Source organism: Oncorhynchus keta, chromosome 23, assembly GCF_023373465.1.
Source record: "Oncorhynchus keta strain PuntledgeMale-10-30-2019 chromosome 23, Oket_V2, whole genome shotgun sequence".
Classification (NCBI taxonomy): domain Eukaryota; kingdom Metazoa; phylum Chordata; class Actinopteri; order Salmoniformes; family Salmonidae; genus Oncorhynchus; species Oncorhynchus keta.
Window position 1 is genome coordinate 15,666,045 of NC_068443.1, and position 15,531 is coordinate 15,681,575.

At 41.2% G+C, this 15,531-nt stretch overlaps 1 protein-coding gene and 1 long non-coding RNA gene across 51 annotated transcripts; both read right to left on the reverse strand.

The window, feature by feature from the left end:
* Nucleotides 1-2,241: 2,241 nt before the first annotated feature.
* On the reverse strand, nt 2,242-3,032 carry LOC127911113 (uncharacterized). Its single transcript, XR_008077621.1, has 2 exons — nt 2,797-3,032; nt 2,242-2,524 (listed from the first exon to the last, which is right to left on the reverse strand). It is a non-coding gene; the product is annotated as an uncharacterized LOC127911113 (long non-coding RNA).
* A 1,552-nt stretch (nt 3,033-4,584) lies between these two features.
* LOC118401663 (uncharacterized) lies at nt 4,585-15,313 on the reverse strand. Of its 50 annotated transcripts, none has more exons than XM_052476566.1 (13): nt 15,151-15,313; nt 12,711-12,793; nt 12,457-12,626; nt 12,281-12,362; nt 12,102-12,207; nt 11,530-11,896; nt 11,291-11,429; nt 10,931-11,042; nt 7,878-7,953; nt 6,340-7,766; nt 5,933-6,226; nt 5,555-5,638; nt 4,585-5,176 (listed from the first exon to the last, which is right to left on the reverse strand). In XM_052476566.1, exons 2-10 carry the CDS (start codon nt 12,784-12,786, stop codon nt 7,677-7,679), a joined length of 1,218 nt encoding a protein of 405 aa, XP_052332526.1. In that variant the 5' UTR covers nt 12,787-12,793; nt 15,151-15,313; the 3' UTR covers nt 4,585-5,176; nt 5,555-5,638; nt 5,933-6,226; nt 6,340-7,676. The 50 variants fall into 50 exon arrangements, with proteins under 50 accessions (XP_052332526.1, XP_052332524.1, XP_052332522.1 ...); XM_052476564.1 differs by having other exon boundaries at nt 4,585-5,218; XM_052476562.1 differs by having other exon boundaries at nt 4,585-5,260.
* Between the last annotated feature and the right edge of the window lie 218 nt (nt 15,314-15,531).

Here is a 15,531-nt window from a genome sequence, read left to right on the forward strand (position 1 = left end):
TTGCTGTTATATACTTACCTGTGCTAGCTTATACAGCAATGTCATTCATATTATAGCAGTGCTATAGCCTAACTTTTCTTTCTCCTCTTTCCTTTCAGAACCATAGTTAATGTCAGCTCTCACTGGTGTCGTGACTTGACTTTAATCTGAATACGGTTATTTATTTAATTACCTAAATATGTTTAATTGTTACCTGATTAAATTAATCATGTAACAATTACCTAATTATGATCTGAGGCACCACGGGAATGGTCCTTTAAAGAGTTACCATCTCCCAAATTAAACTCTGAAGGTCTTTACCTATCTTTACCTATCACATCTATAAACAGTCAACTTATTAATCATAACCTCGTATCATATCATCATTCTGAACAGCTGTAACCTCCTTCCGTCTGCAAAAACCTGAGCCTTACTTATGATTCAGTACTACACAAATTGGTTTAATTATTTATTTTCTAGCTAATTAAATGGTAACATTGGATAAACATAGTGTCACGTCTACTTCCGCTCCCCCTCTCCTGCACTCGACGTCGCCGGATTACTGATCACTGGCTCTGACAACCATCATTACGCACACCTGGCTCCATCGTTACGCACACCTGTGCCTCATTATGAGACTTACCTGGACTCCATCACTTCACTGATTACCTCCCCTATATCTGTCACTCCCTTTGGTTCATTCCCCAGGCAGTATTAGTTAGGTGTTTCATGTCCAGACGCTACTCTCGTTTTGTATCATTCTATGTTTATTGTATTATTAAACTCACCCCCTGCCCTTGCTTCTTGACTCCCAACATTTCCGTTATGCATACACACTTAATGCGTTTAAAACGGGTCCCTAGCGGACTGACAACAATATTGCTGCTTGTTACAAAATACATGGAGAGGGCGAGAGAGGGACAGAGACATTAACATTGGTACATTTAGAAAATACTCTCAATTACAGTAATCCTATACTTTGCAAACGAACTGCCGCCCGCTTGTCGTGTATCGCTCTTGAAACCAGACCGCCTTGGAGAGGGGGTTGGGCTTTTTCATTGCATGCTTGTAAGGCTCTGATTGTCCAAAAATGGTTCCAACAAGTCTTCTACTGTTATTCTATGCAGTTGTCCGGTATCCAGTGACTTGTCATGTAGTCCCGAACAGAACTACAGAGCTTATTCTCCTTCCATTCGCTCTGGAAGATGCTTCTTTGAAGATAGGCTAGCCAGCCGTGTCGATGGTTCCCAGTGGGGTGTTGAGAGTAGCGTAATACAATGGTTTGAATAGAATAGTAGAATGGTCCCACTTAAATTCACTTTCAAAGATACTTTACTTAGGACAGCTAATCAGCCGTACCAGTGATTTTCCGGGAGGTGAGTTTATCGAGTCTCTACCTCGTGTTGAGATTTTAAACGTAAAGCTGCAGCTCTACAGCTCTCTGGTCTAATATGTTAGTTCTTAACCCATCATTTTATATATATATATATATAGTTTGTTCAAAAGGATGGTTCCGTGAGGCTGACACGCACTCGGACCTCACTCAGGGGCGTAGCTTGTCACTGTGCAACGTTTATAAACAATTATCTCGTATGGTTCCTAAAATCATGTCCCTCACAAAAGCATGTTAATAATTGTTCATATTTCATTTCAACATTTTTAATGACATCACAAAATAACAAACTAAATGACATTAGTGTTCTATAGATTGCCTCTGAGCATTCCCCGCGTTCTATGTTAGAAATATTGTTCCAGAATTCACTTTAGAGCGTGTTAGAGTTTCAGCTGGAAGAGGTCTGTTGAAACAAAATACATTCCTCTGGTGAACATTGGAGAGGGAGAGCTGAATATTCTGTCCTTGTTTTACAACAGGACATGAGTTGTTAACCTCCACCAGTTCCCTTCCTCCTCACCCTCTGTGGGTGAGATGGGGTCTGGTTGAAGTCATTAATTGCAAACCTTATCTATTTGGAGCCTCACAGGACAGTCATGACACTGGACCTAATTCTCAGTTATCTGAACCATGAGTGGTCAGATGTGTGTGCGATGTGTGTGTGAATATGGTGTGTCTTCTTCCATTAAACTACTCTTAACCTGGACATCCACCTTATTCTTGTTCTAACCTGACATCGCTACAGGCCTTAAGCCAGCACCTAATGTTTCTTATTATATTCATGGTCCTTTGATTCTCTACAACCCTTCCCCTACATTTCACACTGCTACACCTGGCTATCAGCGGAGCTTTGTCTGGAAGCGAAACAGTTCATTCAGCCTCATTTACTGCCTTTAAAAAACATACCTGTAATGCTTACTTGCTTAATTAAAACAAATGTGGTTTCTACTGACAATTGAGATGTACAAACTATGGCATAAAGGGACAACGAACAAATAAGAGGCAATTCGTAATTTCGATTAAGACAATAATGAGCGAACTAGGACGGACGTAGTCAATATAATTATTTGTTCAGCACTTTTGAAATGTACAGCGACAGAATTCAGAACATGGGCTGTTCTTATAGTATTCTCCTTGTACACCAAGTCAGAACTGTAGGATAAATAAAAGAGGCATATAAGCAGACAATGAAAGCTCTTACAATATTCGATGATGGCATTTCTCTAAAACAGGCTATAGGCTACATGTGCACCACCAGGTCAGAAGAGTATGCTAACTTATGAGGGGAAAGTATGAGGCACATGGGCTGCAAACAGCTAACTACATAACATACACTTAATATTTATTTATTAACTACAATATACTTATCTCCCTGGCATAATACATAATTTATGCAGCAGCGTACAATACATTTTTGGACTCACCTTGTTGTGCTTTGCTCACATGAACAAAAGTGGTGCGGCGGTCCTTCGTGGGGCAAATTTTGGCATCAAACTTTGTCATCAAAGTCTGTCATTCTCTGGATTTATGATGCTTTCAAGACAGCTAGGAACTCTGAGAAAAAACAAGGTTGAATCATGACGTCAGTGATCTTCAGGTCGGAGCTCTAGAAAGAGGCCAGAGTGCCTGACTTGGAATTACAAGTTGGATGACCGTTCAAATTGTATTTTTTCCGAGTTCCCAGTTGTCTTGAAGTCACTGAAGTCTGATATTTCCTAATTCTGAGATTACAGTTGATTTGAAAGCGGCAGAAGTCATGCTTGATTGACAGGATGGCCAATGTTGAATGTTTATCCTTTTAAGCCTTAAGCCAGCACCTAATTGCAAAGATGGGGAGAGGTCTAGCCGTAATAAAGAGATGCTCTGCTTTTTTGACAGCACACTCCAAAAAGCAAGTTCTGCAGGCTCTAGTTTTGTCTAATCTTGATTATTGTCCAGTAGTGTGGTCCAGTGCTGCAAGGAAAGACCTAGATATAATGCAGCTGGCCCAGAACAGAGCGGCACGTTTTGCTCTTAATTGTAATCAGAGGGCTGATATAAATGCTATGCATGCCAGTCTCTCTTGACTAAGAGTTGAGGAGAGACTGACTGCATCACTTCTTCTTTTTATAAGAAACATTCATGTATTGAAATCCCAAATTGTTTGCATAGTCAACTTATACCTCTGACACACACACTTATCCCACCAGACATGCCAACAGGGGTCTTTTCATAGTCCCCAAATCCAGAACAAATTCAAGAAAACTTACAGCATTATATAGAGCCCTTATTGCATGGAACTTCCTTCCATCTAATATGGCTCAAACAGCAAACTTGGTTTCCAAAAACAGATAGAGCGACACCTCGCGGCACAACGCCTCTCCCCTATTTGACCTAGATAGTGTGTGTATGCATTGATATGTAGGGTGCGTGTGTCTTTTTTAAAATGTAGTTCTGTTCTTGAGCTGTTCTTGTCTAATGCTGTTCTGTCTTACTGTATATCATTCTGTTTTATGTTTCATGTTTAGTGTGGACCCCAGGAAGAGTAGCTGCTGCTTTTGCAACAGTTAATGGGGATCCTAATAAAATACCAAATAAGCTTGGAAAAGCGACCCTTAAACCCACTCCACTGAATAGCAGGGTAGTGATTGCTTTGCAATGCTTGCAGTTAGCCACTGATTCCTTTCAAACCACTCATCGTTGAATTCACAATTTACAACTTCTTGTGTAATGTTTATGTCCAATGACTGATGAGCACTTTGACCGATGAGCACTATATACGTTTTATCTATAATTTCTCTTCACAATTTCTCTTCCCATGACAAGGATTGAAAAGGATTTGCCTGTAGATTGCTAACTAGATTCATGATCATGACTGCTAGCTTACTAGCTAAGATTTAGAAAGTATGATGTTGACATGATCAGTCCAATCAAAGCTATGGTAGATATAACATGATTTGACATCATTTTTTCTGTGGCCAATGACCTTGAGCCTTATTGGATGGGCACTTCTAATGTAACTCTATGGCAGCACCCAGGGGGCTTGAATTTTGCCGTGACGTAGTGTCCCCATGAGTGACAGAACACAGAGTCATACTTTCAAGGCGCAACAAGAAAACTTTACCAACTCCTACACTCAGTATTTTCCGCTGGCTGCCCCACCACAGAAAGCACTGAACTAAGTGGAAACATCTGCATTTTGGAGCTGCCTCACTCAAGAAAGAAAATAAATACCATGTTTGTATGAAGCTTTATTAACTCATTCATTTTTTTCAAACTGATATGTGACACATATTAATGACAAAATAACATGCAAAACAGGCACACCCCCTGCTAAACAGGTGGGACTGAAGAACTGCCCTTAATGATGGGTCGCCACTGCCTCCTACACCACTTTGATACGCATCAATAGGATTAAGTGAGTATAGGCAATGCCCACTGAACAAATACCTGCATATACTCCACTACACCACCTATAGGTCTTCAGTGTGTGACAGGTTAGTACAGTGGTGTCCTTTCAGAATCACCAACCTGTTACACACTGAAGGCCTATAGGTTCACCACTGTATTAACCTGTTACACACTGAAGTCCTATAGGTTCACCACTGTACTAACCTGTTACACACTGAAGACCTATAGCTTCACCACTGTATTAACCTGTTACACACTGAAGGCCTATAGGTTCACCACTGTATTAACCTGTTACACACTGAAGTCCTATAGGTTCACCACTGTACTAACCTGTTACACACTGAAGACCTATAGGTTCACCACTGTATTAACCTGTTACACACTGAAGGCCTATAGGTTCACCACTGTATTAACCTGTTACACACTGAAGGCCTATAGGTTCACCACTGTATTAACCTGTTACACACTGAAGGCCTATAGGTTCACCACTGTATTAACCTGTTACACACTGAAGACCTATAGGTTCACCACTGTATTAACCTGTTACACACTGAAGACCTATAGGTTCACCACTGTATTAACCTGTTACACACTGAAGGCCTATAGGTTCACCACTGTATTAACCTGTTACACACTGAAGACCTATAGGTTCACCACTGTATTAACCTGTTACACACTGAAGGCCTATAGGTTCACCACTGTATTAACCTGTTACACACTGAAGTCCTATAGGTTCACCACTGTACTAACCTGTTACACACTGAAGGCCTATAGGTTCACCACTGTACTAACCTGTCACACACTGAAGGCCTATAGGTTCACCACTGTATTAACCTGTTACACACTGAAGGCCTATAGGTTCACCACTGTATTAACCTGTTACACACTGAAGGCCTATAGGTTCACCACTGTATTAACCTGTTACACACTGAAGACCTATAGGTTCACCACTGTATTAACCTGTTACACACTGAAGGCCTATAGGTTCACCACTGTATTAACCTGTTACACACTGAAGTCCTATAGGTTCACCACTGTACTAACCTGTTACACACTGAAGACCTATAGGTTCACCACTGTATTAACCTGTTACACACTGAAGGCCTATAGGTTCACCACTGTATTAACCTGTTACACACTGAAGTCCTATAGGTTCACCACTGTACTAACCTGTTACACACTGAAGACCTATAGGTTCACCACTGTATTAACCTGTTACACACTGAAGGCCTATAGGTTCACCACTGTATTAACCTGTTACACACTGAAGTCCTATAGGTTCACCACTGTACTAACCTGTTACACACTGAAGACCTATAGGTTCACCACTGTATTAACCTGTTACACACTGAAGGCCTATAGGTTCACCACTGTACTAACCTGTCACACACTGAAGGCCTATAGATTCACCACTGTATTAACCTGTTACACACTGAAGACCTATAGGTTCACCACTTTATTAACCTGTTACACACTGAAGGCCTATAGGTTCACCACTGTATTAACCTGTTACACACCTAACACCACTGTATTAACTGTCACACACTGAAGGCCTATAGGTTCACCACTGTATTAACCTGTTACACACTGAAGGCCTATAGGTTCACCACTGTATTAACCTGTTACACACTGAAGGCCTATAGGTTCACCACTGTATTAACCTGTTACACACATAGGTTCACCACTGTATTAACCTGTTACACACTGAAGACCTATAGGTTCACCACTGTATTAACCTGTTACACACTGAAGACCTATAGGTTCACCACTGTATTAACCTGTTACACACTGAAGACCTATAGGTTCACCACTGTATTAACCTGTTACACACTGAAGTCCTATAGGTTCACCACTGTATTAACCTGTTACACACTGAAGACCTATAGGTTCACCACTGTATTAACCTGTTACACACTGAAGACCTATAGGTTCACCACTGTATTAACCTGTTACACACTGAAGACCTATAGGTTCACCACTGTATTAACCTGTTACACACTGAAGGCCTATAGGTTCACCACTGTACTAACCTGTTACACACTGAAGGCCTATAGGTTCACCACTGTATTAACCTGTTACACACTGAAGGCCTATAGATTCACCACTGTACTAACCTGTTACACACTAAAGACCTATAGGTTCACCACTGTACTAACCTGTCACACACTGAAGACCTATAGGTTCACCACTGTACTAACCTGTCACACTGAAGGCCTATAGGTTCACCACTGTACTAACCTGTTACACACTAAAGACCTATAGGTTCACCACTGTACTAACCTGTTACACACTAAAGACCTATAGGTTCACCACTGTACTAACCTGTCACACACTGAAGACCTATAGGTTCACCACTGTACTAACCTGTCACACTGAAGGCCTATAGGTTCACCACTGTACTAACCTGTCACATACTGAAGACCTATAGGTTCACCACTGTACTAACCTGTTACACACTGAAGACCTATAGGTTCACCACTGTACTAACCTGTCACACACACACTGAAGACCTATAGGTTCACCACTGTCCTAACCTGTCACACCCTGAAGACCTATAGGTTCACCACTGCGTAAACATGTCTATAATAGATAAAGGTTGTTAAGATAATGTTTCAAGAAAGGAGTGTATATGTTTGAGTGTTTTTACTCCGCTGGTCTAGGGAAGAAATGATGAGTCTTCACTGTCTGAGACCGAGTCACGACCAAGTACGAATGTAGCTGACACCAAGACAAGACCAATATGTGGTCTCAAGACTGGACTGGTCTCGGTCTTGAGAACTACAACACTGGTAAGAAGCTGAGCACATTACAACAATTGAGTAGACACTAATAAGCATGTAAGAACAATGCATGTCAATAAGTAGCATCCACTCTAGGGAATTAGGATGATTGGGCTTTAAACAGGCCATCTTGTTTAACTGGCCAAATTCACAGGTGTTTCCTTAGCTTCCTCCACCACTGTGATCTCCTCAACAAATTTGGGCTGCAGGGCCTGAGGGACAAACTGTACAAACCGAAGGGAGAAAAGTTTTGTTTTAGCTCCACGAGAGGGGTTATGATATGATAGTAAACATAACAAATGTTTCGTCGCTGTGTGTGTGTTTGTTTTTTTCACCTGAAACTGGTCGTCTCTCTCCAAGAGGTGTTTAATCTTCAGTGGGGGACCAGGGATGTGGGGAAACAGACGTTCCCTGAAAACACACACGGTCGCACACACACACCACAGTCAGTCAGCAGCCAGGGAATAACACCACTAATACCATAGCCTCAGCCGGCCCACTCATTAGGCAGGATTAGGTTGCCACCTATGGCAGCAGGGTGACGAGTGCAGCATTTTTGGAGCTAAACTGACAAAGACGCACCTAAAACCACAACAACAACACTTAAAACCTCACATAAGTCTGCCCGAAAATGACAATTTCTCTCAACCAGTGGCATATGGGCTTTTTAAGTGAGCGCTGATGCCGCCCTGTGATAAGCGGTGCCCACTTTGTCAAAAGCAGGGACGCAAAATGTTTAGATTGTCCATTCCCAGCGTGCCTCTCCAGGGTGCTGTTGGAGACACAAATTGGTGTGGGGCTTTACCAACGTCAAAACAATTATCTAACGTAAATAATTTTGCAGATATTGGATATGGTAGAAAGAGTATGTGGCCTTTTCTGTAGCCTACAGGCTGGAGATAAAATGTATGACAATGTAATGAGACGGACACTTTTTACATCATGCAGGTTTCTCCGATTAAAATAACCTAACCTAAATGGCACTCAATCAAAGAAAAAAATGTGCTGTCATGTTAACAAACAACAGATCCTTAAAATAGGACAGGTCAGAGTACAATGGACAGCATGGAAGGGACAATCACAACTGTTGTCCAGGTGTTTCACCCCAGTGTCATGATCAGTGGTTTCACGTGGTTGTCCAGGTGTTTCACCCCAGTGTCATGATCAGTGGTTTCACGTGGTTGTCCAGGTGTTTCACCCCAGTGTCATGATCAGTGGTTTCACGTGGTTGTCCAGGTGTTTCACCCCAGTGTCATGATCAGTGGTTTCACGTGGTTGTCCAGGTGTTTCACCCCAGTGTCATGATCAGTGGTTTCACGTGGTTGTCCAGGTGTTTCACCCCAGTGTCATGATCAGTGGTTTCACGTGTGTATCCGTAACTTTTTGACAAGCTGATCATAGCGAAAAAATAAAATACTTCTGCATTTCCCGCTGTGTAAATACATTGCAAATAGGCTCACGATAACTCTGATAAAGTTGGGTAGCTGATATTCAGAGTTTAAATAGCCAAATTGATTAGTCACAGGAATCAGGACTAATAAAGCCAATGCAACGGCCTGTTTTACAAACTGGGCCTACCACGTTTATGGGCACTCATAAAATTCCATTTGGGCTGATATGGTAGGCTACACCCCAGTAAGCACGAGCCAAATTCTTTTGGATGTCTTATTTTGGTCCTGTCCAGATGTCTTTTTTTGGTGTTTTACAAATAGTAGGCTTACCACAGATGGGCATTCATAAAATAATATTTCAGGCAAGACTGTAGGTGTCACGCCCTGGTCGAAGTATTTTGTGTTTTTCTTCATGTATTTGGTCAGGCCAGGGTGTGACATGGATTTTTGTATGTGGTGTGTAGCTTAGTGGGGTTGTAGCTTAGTGGGGTGTTCCAGGAAAGTCTATGGCTGTCTGAAGTGGTTCTCAATCAGAGGCAGGTGTTTATCGTTGTCTCTGATTGGGAACCATATTTAGGCAGTCATATTGTGGGTGATTGTCCTGAGTGTCTTGATGGCCTTGTTCGATGTTAGTTGACACATGTATAGGCTGTTTTCGGGTTTCGTTTATTGTTTTGTAGTGTTCGTGTTTATTCGTGTTTACGTTTGTTTAAATAAACATGGATCGCAATCGACACGCTGCAGTTTGGTCCGACTCTCCTTCACCATATGAAAACCGTGACAGGAGGCTACACCTCAATAAGCACAGACCAATGCCAACGGTTCAGATTGGTTCAGATTTGGTGTGCTCCAGACAGGCCTTGATTACAACGTCCACAGACATTGAAATCAATCAGATTTAGTCTGTTCTGGACCAGTCTTGATTTTGCCTAAACATAGACGTCTATAAATGACATATTTTCAACTTTCATTCAGAACCAAAAATGCAGCTGATTTCAACATCCGGAAGATACATATTTTCAAAGTCTGGAAAATATATATATTTTCAATATCTGGAAAGTAAGCATTTTCCACGTTAATTCAGAACCAAAAATTAACCTGATTTCAATGTCCGGAAAATATGTATTTTCAACATGTCATTTTTTTGTGGTGGAGGTACTGTGCCAGTTACTGTGCATTCACTGAATCATTTATGTTTTTCCCCTTTCTCGCTTTTTTCTAAGAATAAAAGGTGTTTTCCGCCTTTCGTTTGAAGGAAGTACAGTTTCAGAGTGGAAATGTGTGTGGTCTGTGGTCAGAGACTAAAACTAAACAAATCAGTACTTATTCCATAAATACTTATTCTATTAATCTTTTCTCTTTGTTTATCTTTCTCTGTCTGTCTGTTTCTCTCTGTCTCTCTGTCTCTCTGTCTGTCTGTCTGTCTGTCTGTTTCTCTCTCTCTCGGTCTGTCTGTCTCTGTCTGGCTGTCTGTTTCTCTCTCTCTCGGTCTGTCTGTCTGTCTGTTTCTCTCTCTCGGTCTGTCTGGCTGTCTGTTTCTCTCTCTCGGTCTGTCTGGCTGTCTGTTTCTCTCTCTCTCGGTCTGTCTGTCTGTTTCTCTCTCTCTCGGTCTGTCTGTCTGTCTGTTTCTCTCTCTCTCTCTCGGTCTGTCTGTCTGTCTGTTTCTCTCTCTGTCTGTCTGTCTGTCTTTGTTTCTCTCTCTCTCTGTCTGTCTGTTTCTCTTTTTTTTCTCTCTCTATCTGTCTGTTTCTCTTTTTTTCTCTCTCTTTTGTAAATGTATCTGTTTCTCTGTTCTCTCCCCTCAATTTCCTTCTATCTCCATCTCTCACTTTCTCTCTCAATTTCTGTATCTTTCTCACTCCCTTCTCTCAATTTCTCAGTGTTTCACCTTCGGTCTCTCCCTTTCTCTCTCTCTCTCCAGTTCCTGCTCTCTTCATCTCTCCATTTCTCTCTCTCTCCCTCCGTCTGAATAAAATTCCATGAATCCAACAGAATACCTCTGGAGTCGAATCAGCAGCAGCAGAGACAGGAGGATCATGGGTATTCCCAGAGCGATGCCAACGACCACCAGAGAGTTCAGCTGATTGGGAAATTCAAACGGGGCCACCTCTGACACACACACACACACACACACACACACACACACACACACACACACACACACACAATGGTGTAAACATAACAAGCAGATGGAAAAAGACAGTGAAATGTGTTTTTTAGCACTGTAAAGCATTCAGTGGTTCTCACATATTTTATTATTTTGATATTTTCTATGTTACTGGCATTGTTTTTGCTTCAGTTAGCACTTTGAGTTTGACAAGCAGATATGATTACAATAGTGATGACTGCAGACTCACTGGTGGTGTTGCTCCAGCTGCTCCAGTGTTGAGATCCTCTGCAGGTTTTACTCTTCCTCACCCTCATCTTCACATCGTGTGAATGTGTGGGGTCTAAGTTGGTCTCATTGTATGTCAGTCCATCCTTAAAGTCCCTTACCTTAAAATACACATATACACACAGCCTCTTAACAAATAGGGCCACTGCTAAACACACACACACACACAACTGTCTCTCTCTCTTTCTCTGGTAGAATTACCTCGTCATTGATCTGTAGCTGGTAGTGGAAGCAGCTGGCTCTGTTGCGTGACCGGCTGGATGGGAGACCCCACTGCACCAGCAGAACCCCCTCTCTGACCCAGGCTGGGTTGATGTCGGGAGGCGGGCGCAGCACATCAATATCTTTGATCTGGTATTTATGGGTGTAGATGCCCCACACGTCAGAGCATGACACGTTGAAAGTCAGGATCACCGAGGTGGCGCTGTTGTCCACACTGCCTTGGCACCCAGCAGACACATTTCCAACCACACGGTCAGCCTTTCCAGTCCCTCCCTGGGCTCCTTGGCCTCCTATGGCCTCAGTGACACAGTCCACACTGGAGATTCTCTCAGTTTTCTTACACACACTGATATTCAAACATACACATATACACACACCCACACACAGCAGCGCTTAAAGCAAACACCTTGATTGAGGGTTGGTGTCATGTACTAAAATTAGATTATACAGTAAAATGGTAATTACACAGTAATAACCTATGAATTGACAAGATTGTACTATTACTATTGTTAATACTTTTTATTTTCTTGGATATTGTTGGAAGGGCTTACAAGACGGAGGTGTAGAATTGGCTGTCGTTAGGGAGACCATGGAAATTCCAGGAGCAGTTGAGTTGATTGGTAGGGTAGATAAGACAGTGGGCCTGTTCACCTGGAGCTACAGACAGGATTCAGTGTGTGTGTGTATGCGTGTGCACCTGTGTGAGTGTGTCTTTGTGCATGTGTCTTACTGTCTGATAGGTTGCAAGTGTTTTTGTAGTCCTCTCCCTGAACCAGCTGCATAACACCATGAGAATCCCTCTGGTACACCCTCTGAGAGAGAGAAAGAGAGAAAGAGAGAAAGAGGAGAGAATCTGTAAATCTGAACTGTGTTAAGACAGGTCTCAGATTATCGTAAGGCACTCACCTTATCCAACTCGTCATCCTGACAGGGGTCTGAGGGAAGTGGTTCTTGTTCTTCTTCTATGCTCTGATGTGTGTGTGTATCAGGGCTTTGGGTCTCAACTGGTCCTAAAGTAACTGTCTCAGCCGTCGGGTCTGTGCTCCTAGAGAACCTTGGCTCAGTCGTTTGAGATACTGTCATACACAGACACAGAACTCAGTTAGGCAGGGTAAACACATTGAAGATTGATATTGATCAAACACACTTTCATCACTCACCTCTCTCTGTACTCCCAAGGGAAAGCAGTGCCACAGCACAGACCCAGAGCAGTGTGAACACCAGACATTGCACCATTGCAAACCTGGGAGAGAAACACACAGATACTGTATAACACCATGGTAGAAACATGACCACTTCAGCAGTTTCACTTAGACCTGATGAGCTTATATGGTCATAGAGTTCGTTTTTTTTATTGGTTTGGTGCTATTTTCACAAGTGTGAGGTGAATTTTCACAACTTATTGTGCAAAACCCCAAACTGGTAACACTTGTAATGCAGCAAGTCTCATATTCCATTTTTTTTCCTGTGAATTCATTTGTTTTGTAGACCTCTTTCATCACACAACCAGTGATCCAAAATATAAGTTTACTGTGAAATACCATTGAAAACGTTGATTTAATCACCAAAACACAACATAATGATATCTTCTCAATGTACTTGTTTTAACAGCCAATTAATCCAATAGCAAAAAAAGTCACGATACATGTTTCAAAATATCCCTTTGAATGCAATATGCTACAATACATTAAATGACAATACATTACACTGTTTTCACATAAGGCAATATACTTGCACTTCCCATTACAATTGACTGAACATAACATTTCCATCCTTGCAAAGGTGTGATTATTGAAGACATTTTTCACAATCATTGATGCAAAAAAATAAATGTATTGTTCAGATATAATTCCATCATATGTTTATTTAACTTGATTACAGTACACCTAATGTTTAGCAGGCAGTAGTTTCCATTAAGCCTATCTTGAGCTTTTGGCCATAGGTTCTCATCGACATTGCATTAAATGTCCTCATTATTCACACACCTGGTGGAAAACTTTTGGAGGAGGGCGGTATGCTAATGAGGATGGCAATCATACATCTTCACCTGTATTGTAACCATGTATTGTTTTTGAAAGTATTTTATTGTAATCTTGTATTGTATTTTACAGTATTCTATTGTACTTATGTATTGTAGTGGTCTTGTATGTGGCTCAGTTCGTACGAGCATGGCACTAGCAACACCAGAGTTGTAAACTTGATTCCCACTTGGGTCACATATGAAAATGTGTGTCACTTTGTATAAAATTGTGAATGGGACATACTACGTTATTACAGTACTGTATCAATAAGACTCCCAGCAACTTCCTCTTGGATGCAGGTTTACTGTATAGGGGATTTATTTGTTACATACAGTATATTATTTTCAATATCAGATTATTATTTTTATATATTTTTACTGTGAAGTAAAGTCATAATCATAATAATACATTACAGTATATATCATACTTTATATGCTTCTACTTTAGACATACATTTTCATTATGTAGTTATCAAAATCTTTAGTAGGAAAACCAGTTTAAAATCTATAGTTTTAACAAATCGTTAAGTGATTATCAATTAAGAGCAGTGAGATTAAGTAACAGTAAAATGTACGCAGCAAATGAGACAAGAATCATATTAAAATGAATGTGAGCGTTGCAATGTGAAACATATTTCTAGAGGAAGTACAGTTCCCGCTCAGCCCAGTCAAAACTGTTCGCTGCTCTGGCCCCCCAATGGTGGAACAAACTCCCTCACGACGCCAGGACAGCGGAGTCAATCACCACCTTCCGGAGACACCTGAAACCCCACCTCTTTAAGGAATACCTAGGATAGGATAAGTAATCCTTCTCACCCCCCCCCTTTAAGATTTAGATGCACTATTGTAAAGTGACTATTCTACTGGATGTCATAAGGTGAATGCACCAATTTGTAAGTCGCTCTGGATAAGAGCGTCTGCTAAATGACTTAAATGTAAATGTAGATAAAACACTGATTCATTTTGGAGAAAAGGTGAATGTATGATTTTGTGTGTTGTACTTAGTCAATTAAAAATGTGCTTAGAGTTTTGAATTTTGTACCAAGAGTTGTGAAAATGTATCACATTATTGTGAAAATTGCACCAAAGCAATTGAAAAAAAATGTAACAGTCCTTGTACATCACGGATAGGCAACAACTCAAGACACATTAGGACTTCAAAATTCAACAGAGGGCCACATATTTAGTATTTTTTTGTTCTACATACTTTCCATCAGGTTTTAGACATTCTAATGTAGCCTGGAGTAGTTTTTTGAATCATGTCATTCCCTGGGCTTTATAGCTGCTGTAGAGGTTTTCTGAGGTATACATCTTGGACCAGCTTAACAACATCAAATCCTCACAATATCCATTAGGTGGGTACCTACCAGACTGATCTTGGATCAGTGTCTAGGGGTAACTGTATTATATACTCATGGGTTTAAGATAGTTGAGAAACACAAATACTAAATTGGCCCCTTAACATTGGACACGTCAAAACTTCAAAGCACAAACAAAAATGTTGGTCTTCAATTTTAATAAAGCGGTAGGAAAGAGGTTAAACATTTTGGTCTCATTATATCAGGATAAAAGTAACATACCTCTTGAGTTTCGCTGAATATACTCCTTGGTTTGGTCTTGATGCCGTTAAGTGTCAGAAGAAAGCGTGTTGACACACACTGTGACGGCATGGGGAGGTAAAAGTGACACTAATCATTACTGGAAGTCTGACACACAGGAAACTACAGCAGCCACTCAGGGCCTTTCTTCCTCTCCTTGAAGAAGGCCAAGCCTACTAACTGCTCTGATATGATAGGAAAGGGGAAGGGCATGCCTAGTCAGTTGCACAACTGAATGCATTCAACCAAAGTGTGTCTTCTGCATTTAACCCAACCCTCGACCTATGGAATTCATACTTTTTTCACCAAGATCCATAATGTAGCCTACATAGCCCTTTGCTTTCACCTATCCAGATATCCTAT

Excerpts from the sequence above, each read along its gene's own strand:
- LOC118401663 (XM_052476529.1), bottom strand. The coding sequence starts at position 12,786 with ATGGTGCAATGTCTGGTGTTCACACTGCTCTGGGTCTGTGCTGTGGCA. Across the intron at positions 12,627-12,710 it reads CCTTGGGAGTACAGAGAGAG|TATCTCAAACGACTGAGCCA; the intron begins GTGAGTGATGAA and ends TGTGTATGACAG. Across the intron at positions 7,954-10,930 it reads CTGCTGATTCGACTCCAGAG|GGAACGTCTGTTTCCCCACA; the intron begins GTATTCTGTTGG and ends GTGTGTTTTCAG.